The 21,362-nt window shown below is 62.8% G+C and overlaps 1 protein-coding gene across 1 annotated transcript; it reads right to left on the bottom strand.

The window, feature by feature from the left end:
• Positions 1-955: 955 nt before the first annotated feature.
• On the bottom strand, positions 956-19,080 carry Adss1 (adenylosuccinate synthase 1). Its single transcript, XM_047540050.1, has 13 exons — positions 18,535-19,080; positions 10,533-10,635; positions 8,067-8,129; positions 7,553-7,603; positions 7,177-7,243; positions 6,297-6,404; positions 6,096-6,177; positions 5,863-5,989; positions 5,217-5,371; positions 4,186-4,310; positions 3,262-3,359; positions 1,876-2,025; positions 956-1,320 (listed from the first exon to the last, which is right to left on the bottom strand). The coding sequence occupies exons 1-13, from the start codon at positions 18,724-18,726 to the stop codon at positions 1,268-1,270; spliced, it is 1,374 nt and encodes a 457-aa protein (XP_047396006.1). The 5' UTR covers positions 18,727-19,080; the 3' UTR covers positions 956-1,267.
• Between the last annotated feature and the right edge of the window lie 2,282 nt (positions 19,081-21,362).

Below are 21,362 nucleotides of genomic sequence, written 5' to 3'. Positions count from 1 at the left end.
TATCAGAGGGCAGTTATTTTTCTAAATGTACCCTAAATTCTGACACTTATTCACGGAGGCCTGGCGCCCCTTTGGGCAGAAAGCCTGGTCTGTGCTGGGAGGCTCAGGCCAATCAAGAAGCAGCTGAGCAATTGGACACAGTTCAAAGGAACTGTGACCAAGCATGCCCAGCTGGCATAGAGAGGGGCTGCCCCTGGGCTTCGCTGTCCTTTTGGTTGGGTATGATTATCTGTCTTGGAATACCCAGTGGGTCCTAACTAACCACCAGGTGGTTGGTTTGGAAATTTTGTCTTTGTATTTTATTATTGTCTTTTTATTGTGCTGGGGATGGGACCTAGGCCTTGTGCATGCTAGGCAAATGTTCTACCACTGAGCTTCATTCCCAGCATAGTTGGTTAGTTTTCAAAAATATATTTAATATACTTGGTCCATCCAACATGGGCTTGCTCCATTTTGTTTTCTGAGCAAATACATGATTTAGCTTTGTGATACCAAATTGCAGGGATCCAGCTTGACCTGACCCCAGCCTTTGCCCACCAGTTACCCTGGCCCCATTCCAAACCCTGTGGGATAATGTCCTTCAGATAGCCAGCCCAGTGTGACACTGGGCCCCTGACACTCACTGTTAACGACGTTGGTTTTGAGAAAGGTCACATTTCAGGTGAGCATGGCCCAGCATGGTCTAGCTTAGCAAGTAGACCCCAGGCTCCTGCCTCAGGATGTGGGATCTCCCTGTCTCTAAGTCCCCGGTGAGTTGCTTTGTGCAATTCTGGATCCATCTGCCTCTTCCTGGGGTCTTAGGGCACCTTCTGCCCATGGCAGCCATTCTCGGCTATGAGCAGAGCCTTCCTCTTAGGAGGCTGCATCATCTGGACCCTGGTCATGGGGAGTGGGTGCCTTTCAGTGTGGAAAAGCAACAAGGACAAGGTCGAGGCAAGCATGCAGTGACACTGTCTTGGTGGCTCTGGGACATGTTTATTTCAACATGGTGCCAGCTGGACACACTGTATGACATCAGTGTGCTGGGGGGCCCTGTTTGAAGCACTTAGGCTCATTTTAAACAGCAGAATCTTTTTAAAAGCTGTGCACGGTTCCCACTTTCAGATTTTGAAAACCATCACAGAATTCAAGGGGTTGAGCTGAAGGCTTAAATAGAAAAATAAAGTGCAGAAGCTCGTTCTCCTATTCGTGTTGATGGTGTGGCTGTGGTGGCTGCCACTGCTCGCTCAGGGACCGGTGCTGCCATGGCCTGCCCGGTTGGCTCCATCTAAAACAGCTGGATCATGGACTCTCTGGACTTGCCAACACCAACCCATTTGACTGAAAGGACAGCAGAGTGGTTACAATGCACACTGGGATCAGAAAGCCCAGAGCAAAATTTTCTCAGCATCACATCTTTTTGTGTCATCCATCTGACAATGGGAGCAATTTCTCTCCAAATGGACATATTTTTAAATTTTAAGTTGGACATTTAAATGGAAATATTTTTGACTTAATATTTCAAAGGTAGTACACAGTGGATGTTTCAGCAGAAAGTGGCTCCCAGCCCCAGCCTGCTCCTGGGGTTTGACACACTGGCTGCAGGCCACACCTTCTCGGCAGGTGGAAACACCCTCAGAGTGGAGGGGTGTGTCCTGCCTGCCTGTCTGCATCCAGGTGCAGCTGTTCCTGGCAGGGCTGCGGGCCCGCTGGCCACTGCTATGGAGTGAGCGGTCTCAGAATGTGCCCCAGCTCCAGCTCCACCCCTCTTGCCATCTGATAGACCCTTGTGGTCACCACACCTTGGGGGGGTCCTTATTGCCCCCAGGCCCTGCACTGGGGCACCTGAGGTCCAGGGTGCAGAGAGGGGTGGCTATGGGGGGCTCAGGCACCCACCTGCCACACCCACGTGATTCTCCACGAACCGCACGTAGCTCTGGGCCTGCGGGGGCAGGTCCTCCCACTTCCTGGCTCCCGTGGTGTCTGCTTTCCAGCCGGGCAGCGTTTCGTACTCCACCTCAACCTTCTGAAGTATCTCCTGGTTAGCTGGGGGGACACACAGGTGAGGGGGTCTGGACGCCGACTACGGGCAGTGTCGCGCGGGCAGGCAGCTCTGCGCCTCCTCAGCATGGGAAGTGTCAGCCAGCCGCTCGCCTTCCAGGCCAGGGCGCGTCCATCTGGATCTGCACTCACTAAGCACTGCTCCACGACAAGGCCCCTGGAATTCTGAATGCTGAAGCAGGAGGCGCCCTGAGGGACACATGCCCCTGCCCAGGAGTGCCAAGCCTGGGCACAGGGACACTCGCTCTGTGCTGGGACGCCATGACCCAAGGCGGGTGCCAGCCCTGACTGGGGGAAGATGCTGGAGTGAGTGCCGCCACCAGGGTTCCTGAGCCTTGGAGCTGGGTGGGGTCCACCTTGGTGCTCACATCTGCAGAGCCCTGACCACCAGGGAACTCTGAGCCCCCAAGCTGTGCCCTCTCAAAGGTTAAGGGTCAAAAGGGCCAGGAGGGCCCTGAGGACGCAGATGGTCCCTGCAGCCAAGGGGCACTTCTCGGCCTGCCCAGGTCTGCTCAGAGGTGGTGAGTCATGCCCGGCCACGGTGGAGGTGGCTCAGGGGAGAGCTTGTCAATGTGACCCTGGAGTGAGGCCCAGCAGAGCGTTCCAGATGCTCAGCAGCCTGGAACCTGGGAGGCAGCGCTCCTTTGTGGTTTTCAGAGGAAGGGACACACCATGGGCAGAACCCAGGAAATCTTCAGACACCTGGCCAGCACCAGGGGCCAGGGGTGGAGCACGTTACCCCCAGCCCCCTGCCCCCGTTCCCCCAGCACCAAAAAAAAAAAAAAATGTCAACACATGTAGCCACGCAGCATGCTCCCCAGAGGAAAGGCCATCTTTATACTCGGGTTTCCCAGAGCAGCCCACGTCCACTAACTCATGGGCACATCGCCCTCCCTGGAGGGGTTCCTCCTCTGATGAAGTGACTGAGGGGCCCCAGGATCCCCTGGCAAATGACTGTCGGCAGTCGGTAACAGTCCTGTTCCCTGAGCCATTCTCAGGCCACCAGGAGTTACCTGCGGTGGCCCTGATACCTGGTCAGGCTTCCCCAAGAACCCGTGAAAGACCAAAGCCAGGAAGGAGGTGGGTCTCTGGGGAGCAGCAGCCCACCCTCTGCCCGCTTGAGTGAGCGAAACTCCTCGGCCTCCCAGAAACCACAGGTCGCCATCATCAAAGTCAAACAAATGTCCCAATGGATAAAGAAACAGTGACTGGTTTCAGTACCTGGGAAGTAGGGGATCCTCTTTCCATTGAGCTTGTACGAGATGCCGACTTTAATCTCACCCAGGACATCCAAGATGTCCAGTTTGGTCAAGGCCAGCCTGTCCAAAACCCAAGAGACAGCAGCAGGCTGTCATTTCTGTTGTTTACACCTCTGTGTTTACAGTGAATTGAGAATAAAGACAAGGTGACCCCACAAAGTGTGACTGATGAAGAGGCCAGGCAGGAAGTCCACCTCTGGGCTGCACCCTGTGTCGGCCGTGCCAGGCCCCTTCCTTGAGCGTCCCCACAGGGAACCCCTTTCCCGTCATCTCGGCTTTCTCTCTTGCCAGTCAGAACCCCCTCTGCCCGTGCCTCCTGCCATATGGGCCCTGCAACACGGCACAGGTGGGGTCCTACCCTGTGAGCATCGTCCCCACTCAGGAGGGCTCTGGTTAAGTCTTGAACCCAGCGGGGACCTTTCCGCCTTGTGGGGAGACGTGCACCTCACGGCCCTGGCTGTCTTCCTGAACTGGAGAGGAAGCAGTGAACCCACCATCCACAAAGCCTTGTTCCCAGGAGATGGTCCTGAGCCACCGGACCTCCAGGGTCCTCACGGAGAATCACCGAGGCCGTCCTGCCTCCTGCTGCACCTCCGGGGAGACGGCCCCGGCGGTTCCAGCTGACAGCAGGGAGGGCGATCCTCCACGCCCTCAGCTTTCCCCTCCAGTTCCGAGTGGCTTCTCCTGAGGGCTGTGCCGCTGGGGGCCGCAGCACTCCAGGTCCTAAGCTGAACTTGCCTCCTGCTTAGGTCCCCTCTGTGGGGTTTGCCCATGTGGGGAGGGGTCTCCGGTGCGTCCCAGGTGACCTTTCCCATTAATCAGGGGCTTGCACCCTTCCCAGGCATCAGCTCTGGCGACCGTGGTGCGCCTGTGCAGGGCTGCTTACGCGGTGAATCCGTTGACCATGTGTGCGTATCTGAGGATCATCAGGTCCAGCCAGCCGCAGCGTCTCTTTCTGCCCGTGGTCACACCCCATTCATGGCCGCGGTTCTGCAGCAGGTCTCCGATTTCCTGCATGAGAACAGAGAAGATGACGGGAAGCATGTGCCCTGGCTGGCCGCAGGAGGTTTCCTCTCCTCCCTCTCCTCCCTGAAGCTACGCCCCTTGAGGCCGTCAACGCACAACCCACACCTCCATGTTCCTGGCAGCCGCGTCCCCACCTGGGTGCATGTGCGGTGGCAGGGCCTTGCTGCCCAGTGTGGTTCTGGGCAGGCAGATCCTTGTCCCCAGAGGGCCAGGAGCCCCGCCATTTCCCTCCTGCTTGGGCGAGGGCAGGTGCGGTGGGGCCTGGCCCTGTAGCTGGACTTTGGGGGCAGGTGTGCCTATCTCCGCTGGCCCACCACGCCCACCCGGAAGCTGCTGCCTCTGCATGTGAGCCAAAGCTCCCCCGCTCTGGCTCTCATGCACACTGCTCTTCCTCCCTGCTCTGGGACAAGGCCCGTGGCGACCCTGCCCTCCAAGGTTTCAGAGTGAGGCTGGGGAAGGAAGGCTGGTGGCTTCTGCAGCTTCTGGGGCCACACTGGCTTCCAGAAATGCTCCGAGGCGGGGGAAGGGAGGGCGTGCTTTCAGTTCTGATTCTAGCTTGCTGGGACCTAGAGCCAGGCTGGATGAGGCCCAGAAAAGGACAAAGGCAACCCAACTCCAGGAGAGGGCCCAGAGGACACTGGTGTCCCTCCTGAGCCAGGTGGCTACCCGACACAAGGGTGCTCGGAGGGGTGTGAGGGGCCCCTCACACGCTTCCCCGGGCTCTGGCTCAGGGTGCGGACGCTGTGGAACTGCACAGGAGCCCTGCCTCTTTCAAACCCTCAGCATTGCCTGTGCAGCAGGAGGGCCCCACGGGGGCGTCGGGAATGGCCAGGACAGGTCCCTGCCGCCCTTGCACGGTTCCACCGCCTGGTGCTGAGGCTGGGCACTCACGTTGATCTGCTCCGTGGGGAAGGCCCCGATGCCCACGCGGGTGGTGTAGGCCTTCACCACTCCATACACGTCGCCTATGTTCTGCGGGGGGATGCCCAGGCCCGTGCACACGCCGCCCACCGTGCAGTTGGAAGAAGTCACAAAAGGGTAGGTCCCTGAAAGACGGAGGACAGGGGCTGCCCTCACCCCTGCAGGCCTGGGCCCGGGGCCTCTTTGCAAAGAGGGCCATCAGGGCCAGTGGTCCAAGGGGCTGTCCTGGGCAGTGTCCTGCATGGCGCTGGGTGCTGGGCCTTGTGGCTCACACGGGACTCTGGGGTGAGGGGAGGACAGATGCTCCCCTTGCAGACTGGGGAGGCCTGGCTGCCCGACGGCGGTGGACTGCCTGTGGCTGGGAGGACAGGAAGGGCCAGCTTTACTGGGCCCCCTGGTCCCGCTCCTGGCCTCTCTTGCTGCCAGTTCCTTCCTTTCTAGCTTGATCCTTCCCCGCCCCATCCCTGGCTGAAATCAGGAGAACTAGGACGACGGGCCCTCGTTCACAGGCACAGGGCACTGTGGCCTGGGGGGGTGACCGCTCCACCCCAGCCTGCTTCACGGCCAGGGCCCGCCAGGACGCGTGGCCCAGGCGGCGGCTCGGTGGGGGACGCACCGAAGTCGATGTCCAGGAGGGCTGCGTTGGCGCCTTCCACCAGGATCTTCTTGGGGGGGCCGTGCAGCGCCTCGTACATGAAGTAGACGCCATCCCGCACCATGGGTCTGATCCGCTCCGCGAAGCCCTGGGGGCCACGTGGAGGGTGAGGCGGGCGGCTGGAGGCCAGCTCCCAGGAATGGCGTGGGGACCGGGCCACCCTCCAGGTGCCTCGCCCAGCCCCCCAGGGTCACCTTGAGCCTTTTGAGCTGTCCTTCCACGTCTACTTCCAGGGTGGGGAACATGGACTGGTGCTGCTGGGCCAGGTTCTTGAATCTGCATGAGTGACCTTGCTGTGACCCGACGGTCCACACAGGGAACCGCACCCCTGTCTGGGTCCAGGTGCCCTCCCGCCAACCTCCCTGCCCGCCCCCAGGCAGCGGGTATGCAGGCACCTGGTGGAGAATTCCTCGAAGTCCGACAGCAGGTCACAGATGCGGAGGCCTGTTCGGGCGGCTTTGGAAGAGTAGGTTGGTCCGATTCCCTTCTTGGTGGTGCCGATGCTGAAAGAGGAGGAGCCTGCGCTGCCGAGGCCCCTGCCCACTCTCTGGCAGGCTGCAGAGCCAGCGGGGGCGGCGGCACGCAGGGTCTGCAGCGGGGCTGGTGGGCAGTGTGCAGAGCCCAGGGCTTACCCTCCTTCGCCCCAGCAGTGCCCCCGCCCCAGCCACCCTGTCTGTACCTCTGCCTTGCCCACCCCCAGCAGCGAAGAGGCTGCTCTGTCTGTGTCTGTGTCCCCTGGACAGGGGTGCTGCACGTGCAGCCTGTGTCCGTGCACTGCACAGACCAGTCAGAGCCTGGGAGCCAGGAGCTCACAGCTGCCACCATGTCCACCCGTGTGCACCAGTGTGCGAGCCCGAGGCCAGCATCTCCCAAGGCAGGGCCTGGGTCCCAGAGCTCTGCTCCCATCTCCCCAGCACATCCGAGGCTCTGATGGACGTCTCTAGGTGGACGAGTATGTGGCCGTCAGGTGCGAAGGCACAGGATTCTTGCCTCACAGTGGGTGCTGGTTGGGCAGGTGGCCAGGCTCTTTCTAGCTCCCTGTGGCCTGGTGTGGCCAGGTGGCCCAGGACATGGCAGGTGATGGTGGGAGGTGGACTGAAGGTGGGTCACCCTGGTATTCTGGTAGGCGCTGTTCTGTAGTGGCTCTGAGTCTGCTGGTGTCCTGTCCCCAGGACTGGATGCACCCAGTGCCACTGGCTGGCGGGACGGGCCCTGGGGGTCCTGCCTGGGGCCCACTGGTGGGATGGGCCCTGGGGGGTGCTGCCCGGCACTTACTTCTTCCCCTCCTGGGCTTGTCGCTGCACCTCCTGAAGGCCGTCCACTGCCTGGTGGAAGTCGAACACTGTGGGGCCCAGGGCACCAAGGAGCAGGGAGAGCAGAGGACAAAGGCTCAGCGGGGCCTTGCCTGCGGCCTGCAGCCCCGGGAAGGGGTGGGAGGGCTCGGGGGTGACTGTCCTCCTGGCTGGGGGTAGATGCCCGGGTTGCGGAGTCCCAGGCTCCACGGGCCCGCGCGGGGCTAGCCCTGGGTCCCCTGTGCAGATGGGTTAGACCCAGCGCCCGCCTTGAGGAGCTTCGAGGGGCGAGGGGCGAGGTGGGGAGTGGGCGGGCCTTGTGGGTGAGGAGGGCGTCCCGCCCCCAGCGTGAACCTCACCGAGGTGGGCCCGGTCAGAGATGATGAGCCTCTTCTCCCAGTCCTTCAGGCCTGTGGGGACAGGGCACACAGGTGCGCTGCACTCAGGTGAGAAGTACCAAAGTCAGACCAGCTCGTCCAGCTCACCTGGCCACCACTGGGTAAGCACATGGCCGAGAGGGTCCCCTGCACTGTGCAGTAAGTGGCAGCCCTGCCCTACCTGCCTCTCCCCTGCTGAGCTCTGGGAGGACACCCTGCAGGCCCAGGGCTCTTCCTGCTCCCGTTGCCCTTCCTGGAGGTCCTGAGCCTGACACTCAGGGTCCACCTGCCTTGTGACACCAAGGCAGTGGCCTGAGCAGGATCCGGACCCCTAGGCTGCCCAACCGCTGCCTACCAGGGGAGGACCCTGCCTTCTGCACGGGCAGAGACGCGGGCCAGGAGGGGCGTGGTCTGGGTGGGGAGGCCACCGCTGACCCCTTGGCCTTCAGTGAGTCGCACTGCAGGTTGGCAGGCGTTCTGCAGGGACCCAGCCTACCTTTCTTCTCATTCTTCTCTGCTTCCTCAAACAAGCCGGGTAAGTGGATGACCACACCATTGCCTGCAACACACGGACAGGGACGGGTCGTGTCTCAGACCCCGAAAGCACGTTGCAAGCAGCGTGAGTGCAGACCCTGGTCACAGCGGCTCTGCTGCAGCGGCCACAGGCAGAAGCCGCCCAGGTGTCCATCCTCGGGCGGATGAGCAACGTGGTCCAACCACACGACCCCCGGCCTTAGAAGGAAGGAGATTCTGACACCTGCTGCCACAGGGCAGCCCTCGGGGTGTGACGCTCAGCTGGGTGCTGGTGAGTGGGAACCAGAGGACCCATCCACTGAGGTCCCTGGCAGTGACCAGCGCAGCCACAGAATGCAGAGGTGGGGCCTGGAAGGCCTGACTGCCCTGCTCTGCTGCGGGAAGGGCTGGGCGGCCAGCTCCCGGTGGCTGGTGATGTCAGCGACGCCCTTGAGCTCAATGGAATCGACCTCCTCTTCGGCCGCAGGGAAGGGCGAAGCGCTGAGGTGGACCCCGATGGAGCGGGGGTCCCGGCAAGGGAGGGCTGAGCATGGGCACGGGGCTTTGGGGGGTGACACTATTCTGGTACTGTGGTGGTAGGGACACACCATCCCGCACTCATCTAAGCCCACAGGACACCCGACAAGAGTGTCCTCGGGTGGTGGTGACATGCCGGTGTGTCCCCGCGGCAGCAGGGCACACTCCCGCCTGCCTCTCAAGTCTGCTGTGAACCTCCAACAGCTCTAAGACACAAAGGCGCTAGAGATCCCTGTCAGGGAAAGCAGCTCCCAGGCCGGCCAGCACACCGCAGGCACCAGGCCCTCCGCTGCCGCCCTGGGCGGGAGGCGCCAGCCAGCCCCACGCTCCAGGGGGTGAGGACGCTCCATCCAGGTGGCTGTGGGTGAACTCCAGGATGTGCCAAGCACTCCTCAGTCTGGCTGTCATTTTGCTGAAATGGCATGAAAATGGGAAGCAGGATCCCTGGAGGGACACAGCACCCAGTGGCCTCAGGAGCTGAGCGGCATCTCCTAGGGAGCCACGCTCTCCCCACCCGTATAAAAAGAGATATTTCACACAGGCAGAACAGAGGCCCAGAGAGGGGGGATGACTCACCCAAGGCCACACAGCACACTGTGGAGTCTGGGCTGAGGTGCTGAGCTGCAGCCCTTTCCTCCAAGGCTGGAGGAAGTGCCGTGGGGACCCAGGTCGCCTTTCCCGGGGGGTGCCCCTCCCTCCACTGGTGATATGGGGCTGAACATGGCACAGGTCTGGCCAAGGGAGGCTGACCACATTCCAGATGGGAATGACTGGCCATAGGGAGCACAGAAGGTCACCTAAATGCCACCATCTCGAAATAGCCATGCGGAGTGTCACCAGCGAAGGGCGCTGTGCAGGCCGTGGTGTCTGCGCCTTGCGGTGCCAGCCTGCAGGGGGCCATACTTCCACATGACCACAGCCTGCTCTCATGGTGTTCCCAGTGACCACTCGGCTGTCCTCGGAGGCTGGGCAGAGTGCCCTCCTGGCAAGCTGTACTCCTTGGCCTTGTCCCCACCCAGCGGGCCCAGGGCCCAGCAGAACAGGCTGGCAGCTCATCCCAGCAGCACTACCCAAGCGGCAGGTCAGCACCACATCCACCTGCCCGGGAGCTGGGGACAGGGTTCAGGGACACAGGCAGGCTGGTCACCTCACTGTGCCCCAGGGCTCTTTGGTGTGAAATGTGGATATCAGGGCTGCAGGGGGCAATGATGAGGGCTGCCCCCAGGAGAGGCCCCGAGCCTCTGAGCTCTGGTGGGGCTCAGACCCTTCACAGCCGCCTTGGCCAGGTCTTCCTTCCTCAGCAGGTCTGCAGTGGGCAGGCCCCTGTGCCACCAGTTGGGCACAGCCACTACACTTCCTGACCAGGCTGGGGGTCAGTTAAGCCCCAAGTGTGTCAGGTAGTCAGAAGGAAAGGGACAAGAAGGGCCGGGGCCAGCCTCCAGGCCCAGGAGGCTGAGGGCAGAGGCCAGGACTGCTGTGTGCCCTCTGACCAGCCAGGTGAAAGGAGGGAAGAGAGGGAGAGGCACGAAGTCCTGGAGACTGAGGTGGCACTGAAAGGTCATGGGTGGCTGCAGCAGTCCACTGGGAGGCCAGTGCTGGAGGCCTGTCAGGCTGCGGGAGCAGAGAGCAGCAGCCCCAGGGGTGAGGGCCGTGCATCCTGGGCAGGGTCAGCAAAGCAGGGCCCCGTCCACACAGCCCGCACACACAGGCAGTGCCCACGGCAGCCCGAGCGCTCAGCCAGCCCCCTGCGGCCCCTCCCACCCGCACCCCCACCTCGACCCGGCCTCCCAGGCAGCTTGCGTTGGGGACAGTGGCTGTGCCCCTGTGGCAAGCTGGCTCCCAGGCCCAAGGCCAGCGGGCCGCCAGCTCCCAGGCCCTCTAGGCAGGTGCGGGGCAGCCCCGGGGCACTCACCGATGAAGGACACAGCCTTGGTGTTGATGATACCACTGGGCAGCAGGTGGAAGTCGTACTCCTTGCCGTCCACCACCACCGTGTGGCCAGCATTGTTGCCCCCCTGGGAACAGAGCGTGGCTGAGCAGGAGCTGAGGACAGACCCTGGGGCTGCCCCGCACCCACCTCACTCCAGGGCCAGTGCCATCCTGGGGGGTGCAGGGCTCTTGGGCACCTCCCAGTGGTTGGACTGGGCTGGCCTAGGGTAGGGGTCACTTTGACACGTGGGGAGGAGGCCTAGGTTGGGTTGGTGCCCCTGTTTCTGGGGCAGTCAGGGGCCTGGGCAGGAGAGGCTCTGGCCCAGGCTGGCCCTGGTGGCTCCAGGCGGCTCAGCACAGGCCCCAGCTGCCAGACCTCTCCAGCCCCACCCCACATGCTGCCACCTCTGAGAGAAAGGAGGCCCAGCCTCTGGAAAACAAGCTTGCAGCCACAGCCCAACCGGACCCCTTCAGCAGGGGCCCTCCCTTTGGCTGGCACCCCCCACCTGAGAATAAAGGGGAAGCAACTCGGAGACGGCCCTGTCCTAGGGAGTACCCCATAACCGACCAATGGACTGCAAGCCAGCTGGGGTGGGCACCAGGTGCGGGGAGGTGGGAGGAGGCTGCAGGTTCCTGCCCCGGTCCTGCCAATGATCAGTCGCCCAGCACAGCACACTGCTCTGCCCTCGACCTCATGACCCAGGTCCCTCATGATATAGGTCTCTGGTGCTGGCAGATGCAAGAGGCCCCATTGGATGGGGTGTTATCAAAGTTCTGCCCGTGTCTGGGTGGACTGTCACCCACACTGGGCCACTTGGCAGAGCCCTAGTCAACAGGTATGCCTGAACCCAGGTGCAGCAGGGGAGATGTTTGAGAGGCAGGAGGCCCACACTGCATGGACATATTCGCCGATGGGCACAACACTCCGAGGTGGCCTGCTGCCCCAGCCAGTTCCCCCTTGCAGGGCATTTGAGAACCGCTTGGTGCCTCTTCAGAACCTGCAACTCAGAATAGCAGGGCCTGGCAGGCATCGGGAAGCAGGGCCCTGACTGTCTCCCACCTGCACCCCATTTTCTCTGCCTTGCTAAGGGGTAACCAGTGGATGGGACTGAGGGGCACAGGTCCTCCACCCCCACAACCTGGGCAGAGCAGATTCCCAGGCAGGACCTGCTGGGAGGGCAGCCTTCACCTCTCCCCCATGACCACCATGACCACGGCTCCTCCTGATGCGCTGGGTGGATCCACAGCCTGCAGCTCAGGTCAGGGAGCCGCCGATGCCCGAGGCCCCCAGGTGAGGGCTTGTCCCCGGGTCCTCCTTCCTGAATCAACAGGGCTGGAGCACCACACACCTAAGCCACCTCCCATCCTAAGGCCATTTGTGAAGCCCACACCTGGTCCATAACCTTCAGCAGTGGTCTGACACCCACCTGCCAGAAGCCAGTTCCCCAACACAGTCCCCTGCCACCATGGAAGGTTTTCAAATGTGAGGGTCTCTCTCAGGTCTGCCCTGAAGCCTCTGGAACGTGATGTTGGCCCTCCCGCCCAGGCCCATGAGGGCGGGACCTCCCAGCCACCTCTGACCTGGCCAGAAGATGGCTTGGGGCCCCAGTCCAGGGCTGCTCTGGTCACACGATAGTACCTGTCCCTCCAAGCGCTCCTGAGCCCATGAAGGATCCTGACAGGCCCCAGGTCTGCTCTGCCTTCACAATGGCATGTGAGGTAGCCTACTCCCTGCCCTGGTTCACCCTCAGGTGCATGCCCGTAACCATGTTTGCCACTGGGCCAGGCAGAGTGCAGTCCCCCGGACAGAGCCAGAGAGAGGCAAGTCTGCAGCGCGGTCCGCACTGGCAAGTTCTGCTGCACACGGCCTCCTCCCCTGGGCTGGCAGGCCTCCAGGGACACGAGGTGGCCAAGGGCTGCAGGTCACCAGGGCTAGTGGCCAGGGAGCCCAGACACCCTGGGCGGTGCCTGTCTCCCTGGTCTTCAGCTGGTCCGAGGACAGGAGATGACGTGTGCCTGCCTGTGTTGGGGGTAAACACAGGTGCCTAGGAATAGCACAGGCGTCATGGCCAGCTGGCATCAGATGGCCTAGGGTAGTGCCCGCTGCAGGGCCCAGGCATCAGGCACAGGCACTTCTGAGGGGCAGAAGCCAGCCTGGGACACCAAGTGCCAGACCCTGTACACAGGGGCTCCCAGCATGTGGAGCCCAGTGTAGCAGGGTAGTGTCCCCTCCCAAGAGACCCAGTCTGCCCTCCCCTCACCAGGCAGGGTCTCACCTGGGGGCAGCTGGCGGGGTTGGGGACAAGAGTGCCCATGCCCCACCTTGGCCTCCTGGAGCAAAAGGCATGCAAGGACTGCCAGACATAGTGGCACGGTGGGCGCATTCAGACCTGCCCAACACAAGCTACTCTGGGCTGCAACCCAGTTTGGAAGCCATTTGGTTGCTGTGAGGATGAGGTGGGGCCAGATGAGGTGTGGCCCAGGTCAGCACAGCTGCCCAGCAGGCACTGCCTTGGGGCTTCAAGGTCCCCAGTCCGGGAGGACAGCTCTGGGGGGTGCTGTGAGCACATGCCATCTCAACTTGCCCTCAGCCCCAGCCCTGGGAGGACTGTGCCTGGCCTTGGGCGTCTCTTGGGGTCAGAGATGGATCGCTCATGGGAGGGGGCCAGCGTCACTCCGGAGTCAGGCTGAGGGCAGGGCAGAGGCAGGGCCCTCGTGTGCAGCCCAGGGAACTCAGTCCACAGCCCTGACTTGCCTGACCTGCCCAGGGAGCCATCAGTAGATGCTGACCACTACTCAACTCTGGGACTGAGACACCAGGACCAGACCTGGGTGGAGCCCTTGCCCTGTCCCCCTCCCGGGGGTCCACTGGGATCCTGCTGTCAGGCGGACTCCAGTCCCTGGGCGGGGTGTCCCAGGCACCATCTGCATGGAGCAAGCGCCCCCCGCAGAATCCCCCCTTTTGACCCTCCTCCCCTTGGGAGTAAATGACGGACAGAAGAGCCAGGCTGAGCATCTCAGGACATGCCTGAGCCTGTACTGTCACCCAACCAGTGGGCCCCTTTCTGCCCTGTGGTTGCCCTGCTCTATCTGCTGCTGGAGCAGGAGGCAGCTGTGGCCTGGTGCAGCCCAGGTCCCTGAGCTTCAGCCCCAGGGCAGGGTCTTCCAGGAGGCTCTGGAGAGTCCTGTTCACGTAAGATGCTTGCTTCCTGCTTCTCCGGGTGGGTCAAGAACCCCAGGCCCAGAGCCCCTGGGAGAGGAGAATTTGTGTGGTCAGTGGGCTGGGCCATGCTGTGGGCTGCCACAGATGGTCACTTGAAGTGCGCTGCACCACTGCAGGGGTGCTGTCCCATGGCTACGGTGTGAATGACACTCTGGAGCTGTGGCAGCCTCCAGCACCCCAGGTGCCTCCCGCTCTTTGCCAAGTGAGGAGGCAGTCCCTACTCTCAGGAGCATGCTGATGTGGTGGCTCAGAGCACCTGCCTGGCGTGACCTACACTCAGGACCAGGCCAGTGGCCCAGGGTCAGGGGTGTCAAGGAGTCAACTGGGCATGATAGAACCACAAGTGCCTCCAGCCCTTCCCAAGGCCCTCTCCCTCCATGCGGAGCCTCAGTTCTGAGGCCCCTGTGAACACTGATGTCCACCTACTGTCCTCTGCCCAGCTGGGCTGGTCACTCAAAGTCACTCGGAGTTTAAGACAAAGGGTTCTCTCTCCCTCCTGGACAGATAAAGAGGGACTGAGGCCAACTGATTGTGCTCCAGAATGGCCTTGCTGATCGCTGCTTCCTCCTGCAGTGCAGGGGGCCAGGGAAGGTGGGCCAGAGGCTAGCCCTCACCTCCCCGGGCTTAGGGTCAGGCCCTACGTCTGGGCTGTGTGTGCTGAGGCTGTGTCCCTGCGACATGGACGCCCAACTCTCCCCCTGCCCATCCTGTATCCAGAGAGCTTGCCCATCAGCAGGGCCCCTGCCAGCTGATCTGGAACCCGAGGCTCTTAGCCTGGGACCTGACCCCAGCGCCCTGACGGCTCTCCCCCTCCAGGAGCTCTTGGGCCACGTGGCACAAGATCTCCCGTCTGCACGGGCCTGCCCCCTGCAGCACCCCCACAGCAGCAAAGCCTGGGGCTGGACATGGCCCAGCTTCCCAGCTTTGCACCTGCTGCCCCCTCCCCTGGCACTGCCTCCCCTTGAAGCCCCCTAGCCTTCGTGCCCGCCCAGGGGCTCTATCACCCAGACCGCCTGTGGTACCTCTCTGGAGACCCCTCCCAGGCCACCCAGGCAGGCAACTGTGGCCTCTCGCCTTCCCAGCCCTGGGTCACCCCCACTCTGTTCTGACATCTGCAGACCCTGGGGACACTGAGACCCCTCCATGGCCAGGACCTCCTTCTTGGAGGTGGGAGAGGCAGCTGTGTGTGTGGGTATATGCGCGTCATGTGCACTGAGGGCAGAGCTGAGGTGCGTGCCAACTCCCAGGGCCTCTGCCACGGCTCAGTGACCAATGTTACTGGCAGGGGTGGAGGTGTGGGAGGAGACCTGCTTCTAGAAGCAACACTGGCATTCCCTGCTCTAGGCCCTGGCCCCTCTTCTCCTGGGACAACAGGAGCAGCATGGGGCCCAAGGCAAACTATTCCAATAAACCCCTTGGGAAAAGTTCTAGAGTATCCAAACCACAGGACTCAACTCCTAGAATGTCAGCTCTGACCGGTGCTGCAGCACTTGAGGACTTGCAGGGAGACCCTTGATCCCATGTCCCAACGCACACAGCAGCTCTCCACACCAGCCTGAGCCTGCCAGCCCTACCTAGAGAGTGACCCCAGCTGGAGCCAGGGGGAAGTGGCCTGAGTTCACAGCAAAAACCAAGACAAAGCCCCCGCGGCGTCCCTGTCCCAAGCACAGCTACACACCCAGCACCCAGTGCCTTTGCTCACTGCAGGCCAGAGGGGATTCTATGTCCTGATGGCGTGGCAGGGAGCCCCCGCAGTCCTGGGCTCTGAGGGGTGGAGGGAGGATCCAGAGAGCAATGGTAGGCCAGCAACGGGGTGCAGTCAGGAGGCCTCTCAGTGAGCCCATCCTGGGGTCCACCTGAGGGGGCAGCTGGGCTTGGCAGGCTGGTCAAGCAACAGAGAAGGAAATGCAGGGACATGGAAAGAGGGAGCCAGGTGGAGGTGCCGAGGAACTCCTGGGGAGACCCGCACGTCCCCGCTGGGCGAAGAGCAGGCACTCCAGCGCCGGAGGCAGCTGGCACCCCGGGCTGTGACAACGGGACTGCCCTGTTAAGAAAGGCCTGGCCTAGAGAGGAGCGAGGGCAGCGGACAGAAGGTGCCCCGGCCCCCAGCAGACCAGAGCTGTCGTGGAGGAAGGGCTGCTCATGTGAGTGTGGGGGCTGTGGTGGTTGGGGCCGCAGTCCAGAGGGAAGCAGGACCTGCAAGGTCGTGGGCGTTGCCAAGGATGCCCCGGGGCCACCAGGGGTCCACTCTGACCCAATGACTGAGATGGGAGAGGAAGGGCAGCTGTGGGGCCTGGGGCAGTCCCAGATCACTGTGGAGCAGGCGGAGAGTTGGATCTCAAGGCGAGTGGGGTGCACGGAAGGGTGTGGGAGCTGGACCTGAGAGCAGAACTGCTGGGCAGCATTGGCAGAGCCAGCACCTGTACCCTCCAGATGCCAGGGCGGCCCTGGGGACAAAGCTGCCCCCAAGGATAGAACTGGGCTGCAGGCCAGGTGGCTCTCTGGAGCCTAAGGAACCAGCAGCCTTATAGGCAGCCAGTCTAGCACTGGGGGGACACAGGCTGGTCTTCTTCCCACCACATAAACATTCATTGCCCTGTTCCCTTGGCCCCTTCCTGCATAGCCCCAGGGTCCACAGCAAGGTCTGGCCTCTCGTCTCCCTGCATGGCTCTTGCACATGCTAAGCGCAGGGTGGCCTCTGCAGGCATCTGGCCTGGCCTTCACTCGGCTTGCTGGTGACCACACAGGGGTGGTCCTGGGGGGCAGAGAAATAGGAGGTGTTGGGAGGCTGGTAGCAGGCAAAAAGCCCTGTTAAGGGGAGAGACCAATGCAAGAAGCCAGGGTCACTGCACACCTGTAAGGAGCTGGGGGCCCGGCTCCAGGGGGAAGGCTCAGGGCCTTGCCTTAGACAGGGGCTGAGTTAGCGCCTGCAGTGGAAGTCCCAGATCTACTACCTTCTCCATGGGGGTGAGACAGGAGAGCAGGCCCAGAGCTATCCTGGGGGGCATGTGGCAAGAGCTGTGAGGCTCCAAAGGGGTTACTGTCATTCTTCACTTCTCTGAGCCTCAGTTTCCCCACCTGCAAAGGAGCTCAGAGAAAGGGTCCTGCCCCACAGCCTGTGAGGAGCTGGGGGAGACATGCCCCTGGCCCCCCTGTCTGTTCCCACTGCCTTAGAGTCCAGGACTCCCCAGGTAGGGAGGTCCAGCTGGGGGAGAGGGACCAGTGGGCCCCAAATTAAGGTGACAGGGTCCAGCCTGCTCTGGCCTCTGCTCATCCTGTCAAGTGATGGGACTGGGCAGGGTCTGGCCTGCTGACCCAGGTGGCAGGGCAGGAAGACCCACTCTCAGAACTGACTCCACAGTTGGGGGCAGAGCCTGCAGTCACCCAGACAGACACTATGTTCAGATTGGCAGGGTCTTCCCACCACTGCAGCACGTGGGGCTGACCAGGGATGGTAGGTTATATGGAGGGGCCCTGGGACTAGGGCCTCCTGGAGCCTCAGACCACTTTGTAGGCAGGCTGCAGGGGGACAAGGGCCTGTCACACATGCCACAGGGGCAGAATGTGCAGTGCAGAGGGAGTGGGGGTCCAAGGCTGCCTAGGGGGAAGGGATGGGCTTGATTGTCATGGTCCAGGGCAGAGGTGAGAGGTCTCCCCCACCTGGGGAAGAACTTTCCAGGAACTTCCTATACTCCAACAGGTCGGTATGGCCAGAGAGCCCTGAGCCAACAGGCTGCCAAGTTGATTCCCTTCTGCCGGGAGGCTGGTCCAGCTCAGCCACTCTTGGAGCTCAGCAAGGCGGTAACAGAACATGGGAGAGGCTCCAGCAGAAGCCCTCCTCCCGACTCGGGCACCAAGCATCAGCAGCACCCCAAAGCAGACGCCTCTGTGATGGACTGACCACCCACAGGAAGCACGACTCCAAAGCCCCAGCACAGCACTAGAAAGGGACCCAGGGAGACCAGGGTGGTGGCCCCAAGAGTGCCTTCCCTGCGTCCAGAACTGTCAGAAGAGAAGGGCAGAGCAGCCTGCAGCTGGCTGAGGCCCCGCCCAGGCCCTCAGGGGACAAAGCCTGGCCTCTGTGGCACCACCAGCCACTGGGTCACCCTGGCCAGAGGCTGTGGCTCATGACTCCATGCAGTCAGGACCCTCCAGAACTCTCCTTCAGATACCCACTGTGGCCCAGCCTGGGTCATGCCTTGGCCTATCTGACTCACCAGGGTCACCCCCTGCCAGGCAAGCAGCTCTCTCTCTCTCCCTCCGAGCCATGCAGTGACCCCTGTGTGGTCAGCCAGCCCTGTCCCAGATGCCACTGGGGCCCCAGGTGATGGCTGCAGAATGAGGAAAGGGGTGTCCAAGGGGCCCTGGATGTCGCAGGGCCCTGGAATCACCCTGAGCTGGGTGACCCCCCCCCCTAGGGTGGGGCTGTCACTGCTTTGGTATGCCCCACCCCTTGAGGATCAGGTGTGTCCAACTCAGCGACTTGTATTTATAGCTCTGGCTCTGGCCACCTGGCGGGGGTAGTGAGCAGTGTCAGGTGGAGGAGGGGGCTGAGTGTGTGTGCAGGGAGTTTGTATGAGCGTGCGTAAGTGCGTGCGTGCGTGCGTGCGTGGGGGCGGCTCCTGGAGCAGGTGCTCCAGGAGGGAAGGAATCCAAGAGCTTGACCCAGTCAGGGCACCGGAGGACAGGGTCCGTCTGGGTCCCGGGAAGGGGGAGGGGCTCGCTGGGCGCGTGGGGGAGGGACCCGGCGCCCGGCCCGCACCTGGCAGCGGCTGACGATGTCGGCGTCCGTGGCCAGCAGGTCCACCACCTTGCCTTTGCCCTCGTCCCCCCACTGCGCGCCCAGCACCACCGTCACGCGGGAGCCGGTCGCCGCCGCCTCCTGCTGCATCCGCCCCCGCTTGACGCCGCCCGCGCCGGGGGGCCGGTCGTTGGAGGCTCGGGTCCCCGACATGCTGCCTCGGCTCGTCCGCTACGCTGGGCCGCCCGGGAGCCCGCCGCGGCCCGCGCGCCCGCGCCATTAAATGCCGCCGCCTGGGGCGGGGGGCGGGCCGGGGGCGGGTCCGGGCGCGCGCGGTGACGCGTCTCGGTGACCTGCGGCCCTGCGGCCGCAGCTCCCGCCCCCTCGCCTCCGCCGGGAAGCCGCGTCGGATGGCCGGTATTTGGGCAGAGGCGCACCGACAGACGCCGGTGCGAACCGGTGGCCCGCGCGCGACCCCCGCAGGTGACCCCGTCCTGCCTGCAGCTGGGGTCGCTGTGCTTTGTCTCCGCCCCGCCGGACGGCCGGACCCAGGACTTCGGGGTTCGAAACTGCGACGGTGGTCGTCCCCTACAGGCCAAGAGTGCGGTGTACAAACCGGGGCTGCGTCTTCGCCGGGCCCCTGGAGGGTCCGCTGTCCTTGTCCCACTTACTCGCGGTGAGCCCCGGAGTCCCAGGAGGGGCGCGCGCCCCCTGGCGGTCCCGGAGAGACGCGCATGGCGTCGTGAGGTCAGCGCCTTCTATCCACCATACCAGACCAGCCGGGGGCGCGCTGTCGCGCTGGGTCTGACTGTAGCGTGCAGGTGGGCTGCAGCACCCAGCCCTCAGTACCCAGATTTGGGTTAAAGGGACCACGCTGTCAGGGTCACCTGATGCACACCAAGTCACGGTAGGCACCTGGAATTCCAAGAGGCCCTACACCAAACCTCCCTCCTTTCCCAGAGGAGCGACTGAGGACCCAGAGTGGGCCATGATCTGTCCTGGCTTCTGTGCTCCCAGCTGGGTGCACTGCTTCACACCCTTCCACCTGACTCCACGTGGACCTGGCTTAGAGGGGGCTAGCCCAGAGCTGGGAGAGGGGCCTAGGAAGGGCTCAGGGCTGGAGACAGTGCCTTCCCTCCCTCGCTGGGAGCTCTGGCTGCAAAAGGGCCTGAAGCTGGCTGGCTCGCTTGTGGATGTGGCTCACAGAGCCGCAGGTGCCTTGGGCTCCCGGAGTGGCTCTCAGGCCCACAGCAAGGAGTCCAGGGTGATTGGACAATGTCCAAGAGGAAGGGCGTGGACCCTTGGCTGGTCCCAGCAAAGGTCACTGGCTGAGAGCGACTGATTCCAGAAGAGCAGAGTGCTGAGTCCCCTGCTCAGCCTCCTGTGGCCCCTCCGCTCTTTTCCCCTCCTCCTCCCGGGAGACCTGGCCCTGCCCCCAACCTAGGAGACAAGAGCTGTACCCAGCCATGCCGTGGTCTGCACCTGCACCATGGCTGCCTCCCTCCCTGTGCTCCTACTCGGGTCACTCTGGACACTCCCTCTCCCGTGGGCTGCAGTGGAGAGGCCACATCCCGGGAGAGACCTACAGCCTTCCCACGCCGCCCCAATGCCTTGGCCTTCCTCCAGCCCCTGGGCCGGGGGAGGCAGGGAGGCTGATGCTGCCTCAGCACTGCAGATGGGTGCAGCGTGGGGGTACTGGGACTGGGGGAGTGAGGCACCGCAGACGGGAAGGACAGGACCTTAGCAGAAGAGACCGAGGTGGGCCTGCCAGGGTTCATTTCCAAGTGAGAGGAGTTGGGCCTGCGGATGCCCACCTTGAACGTAATCAGACAAAGGGTGCTTGCCCTCGTCCCTCTGGAGCTCTGGCTGTCCTTCCTGGGCAGACCCCGGCTCAGTGTCAGTAGGCGTTAAGGCTCAGAGGAATTGGGGGCCACCTTGAGTGCCCTACCATGGGGGCTTAAACAGGCTGTTCAGGACCAAACGCTGGCCTGGGGCACCGAGTCCCCCAGGCCTGAGAATATAAATAGCCATGGGCCTGGGTGGGAGGGGGCAGGGCTTTTCTAAAATCAGCCTGGTGCAGGCCCCACAGCTGAGGCCTGGCCAGTCACATGGCCCAGCCCAAATTAGAACACCCCACCCCTGCAGCGGGCCTGTCACCAGGGTGGGGGCAGAACAGCAGTCCCGAGCCTGGGGACCCAGCCTGGCAGCTGTGCCATCTCAAATGGCCTCAACACCACCTTGTGGGCCCGAGGGCCACCACAGAACCACATCACAGATGGTAGCAGGACACACACCTACGTGCTGCATCAATGAACCACCCATTGGCTCCCAGCTCCTGTGGGGCTCATGGTTTAGCTGCTGTCCAGGGGTCAGTGAGGAAAGCAGACCCTGGAGGTGGCCACGCGCTCTCCAGGCAGGTGGGACCAGGCCTCCCCACCCCGCCTTGTGGAGGAGGAGGGTGGGGGTGACCTGGCCCCCATGGGGGCACACAGTCCAATACTGGCTCCTTTGGAGGCTCACAGGGGACAGAGCAAGGGGAGGAGCTGAGCTCTCTAAGAACAGCGCAAGCGGGAAGGAGGCTGTCGCAGCTCTAGGACAGTTTGCCATTTCTAAAAGCCACCCACCAACTCCAGGTCCAGCCACTGGGGCCAGGATCTGCCTCAGAGCAACAAAAATAGTCCGCACAAGGCCAGCCGTGGTAGTCACAGAAGCCCCACCTGGTAGCAGCGGGCTCGGTGGCTGACGGGAACGGAGCGGAGGCCCTGGGTGTCTCTGAGCCCTGGAACACCGCAGTGGGCTGGCTGCCCCACTAAAGCACAGTGACCTCAACAACAGCGAGAGGCCAGTCA

The sequence above is a fragment of the Sciurus carolinensis genome, chromosome 2 (genome assembly GCF_902686445.1).
Source record: "Sciurus carolinensis chromosome 2, mSciCar1.2, whole genome shotgun sequence".
NCBI lineage: Eukaryota > Metazoa > Chordata > Mammalia > Rodentia > Sciuridae > Sciurus > Sciurus carolinensis.
This window is presented reverse-complemented; position numbering and strand designations above follow the sequence as displayed.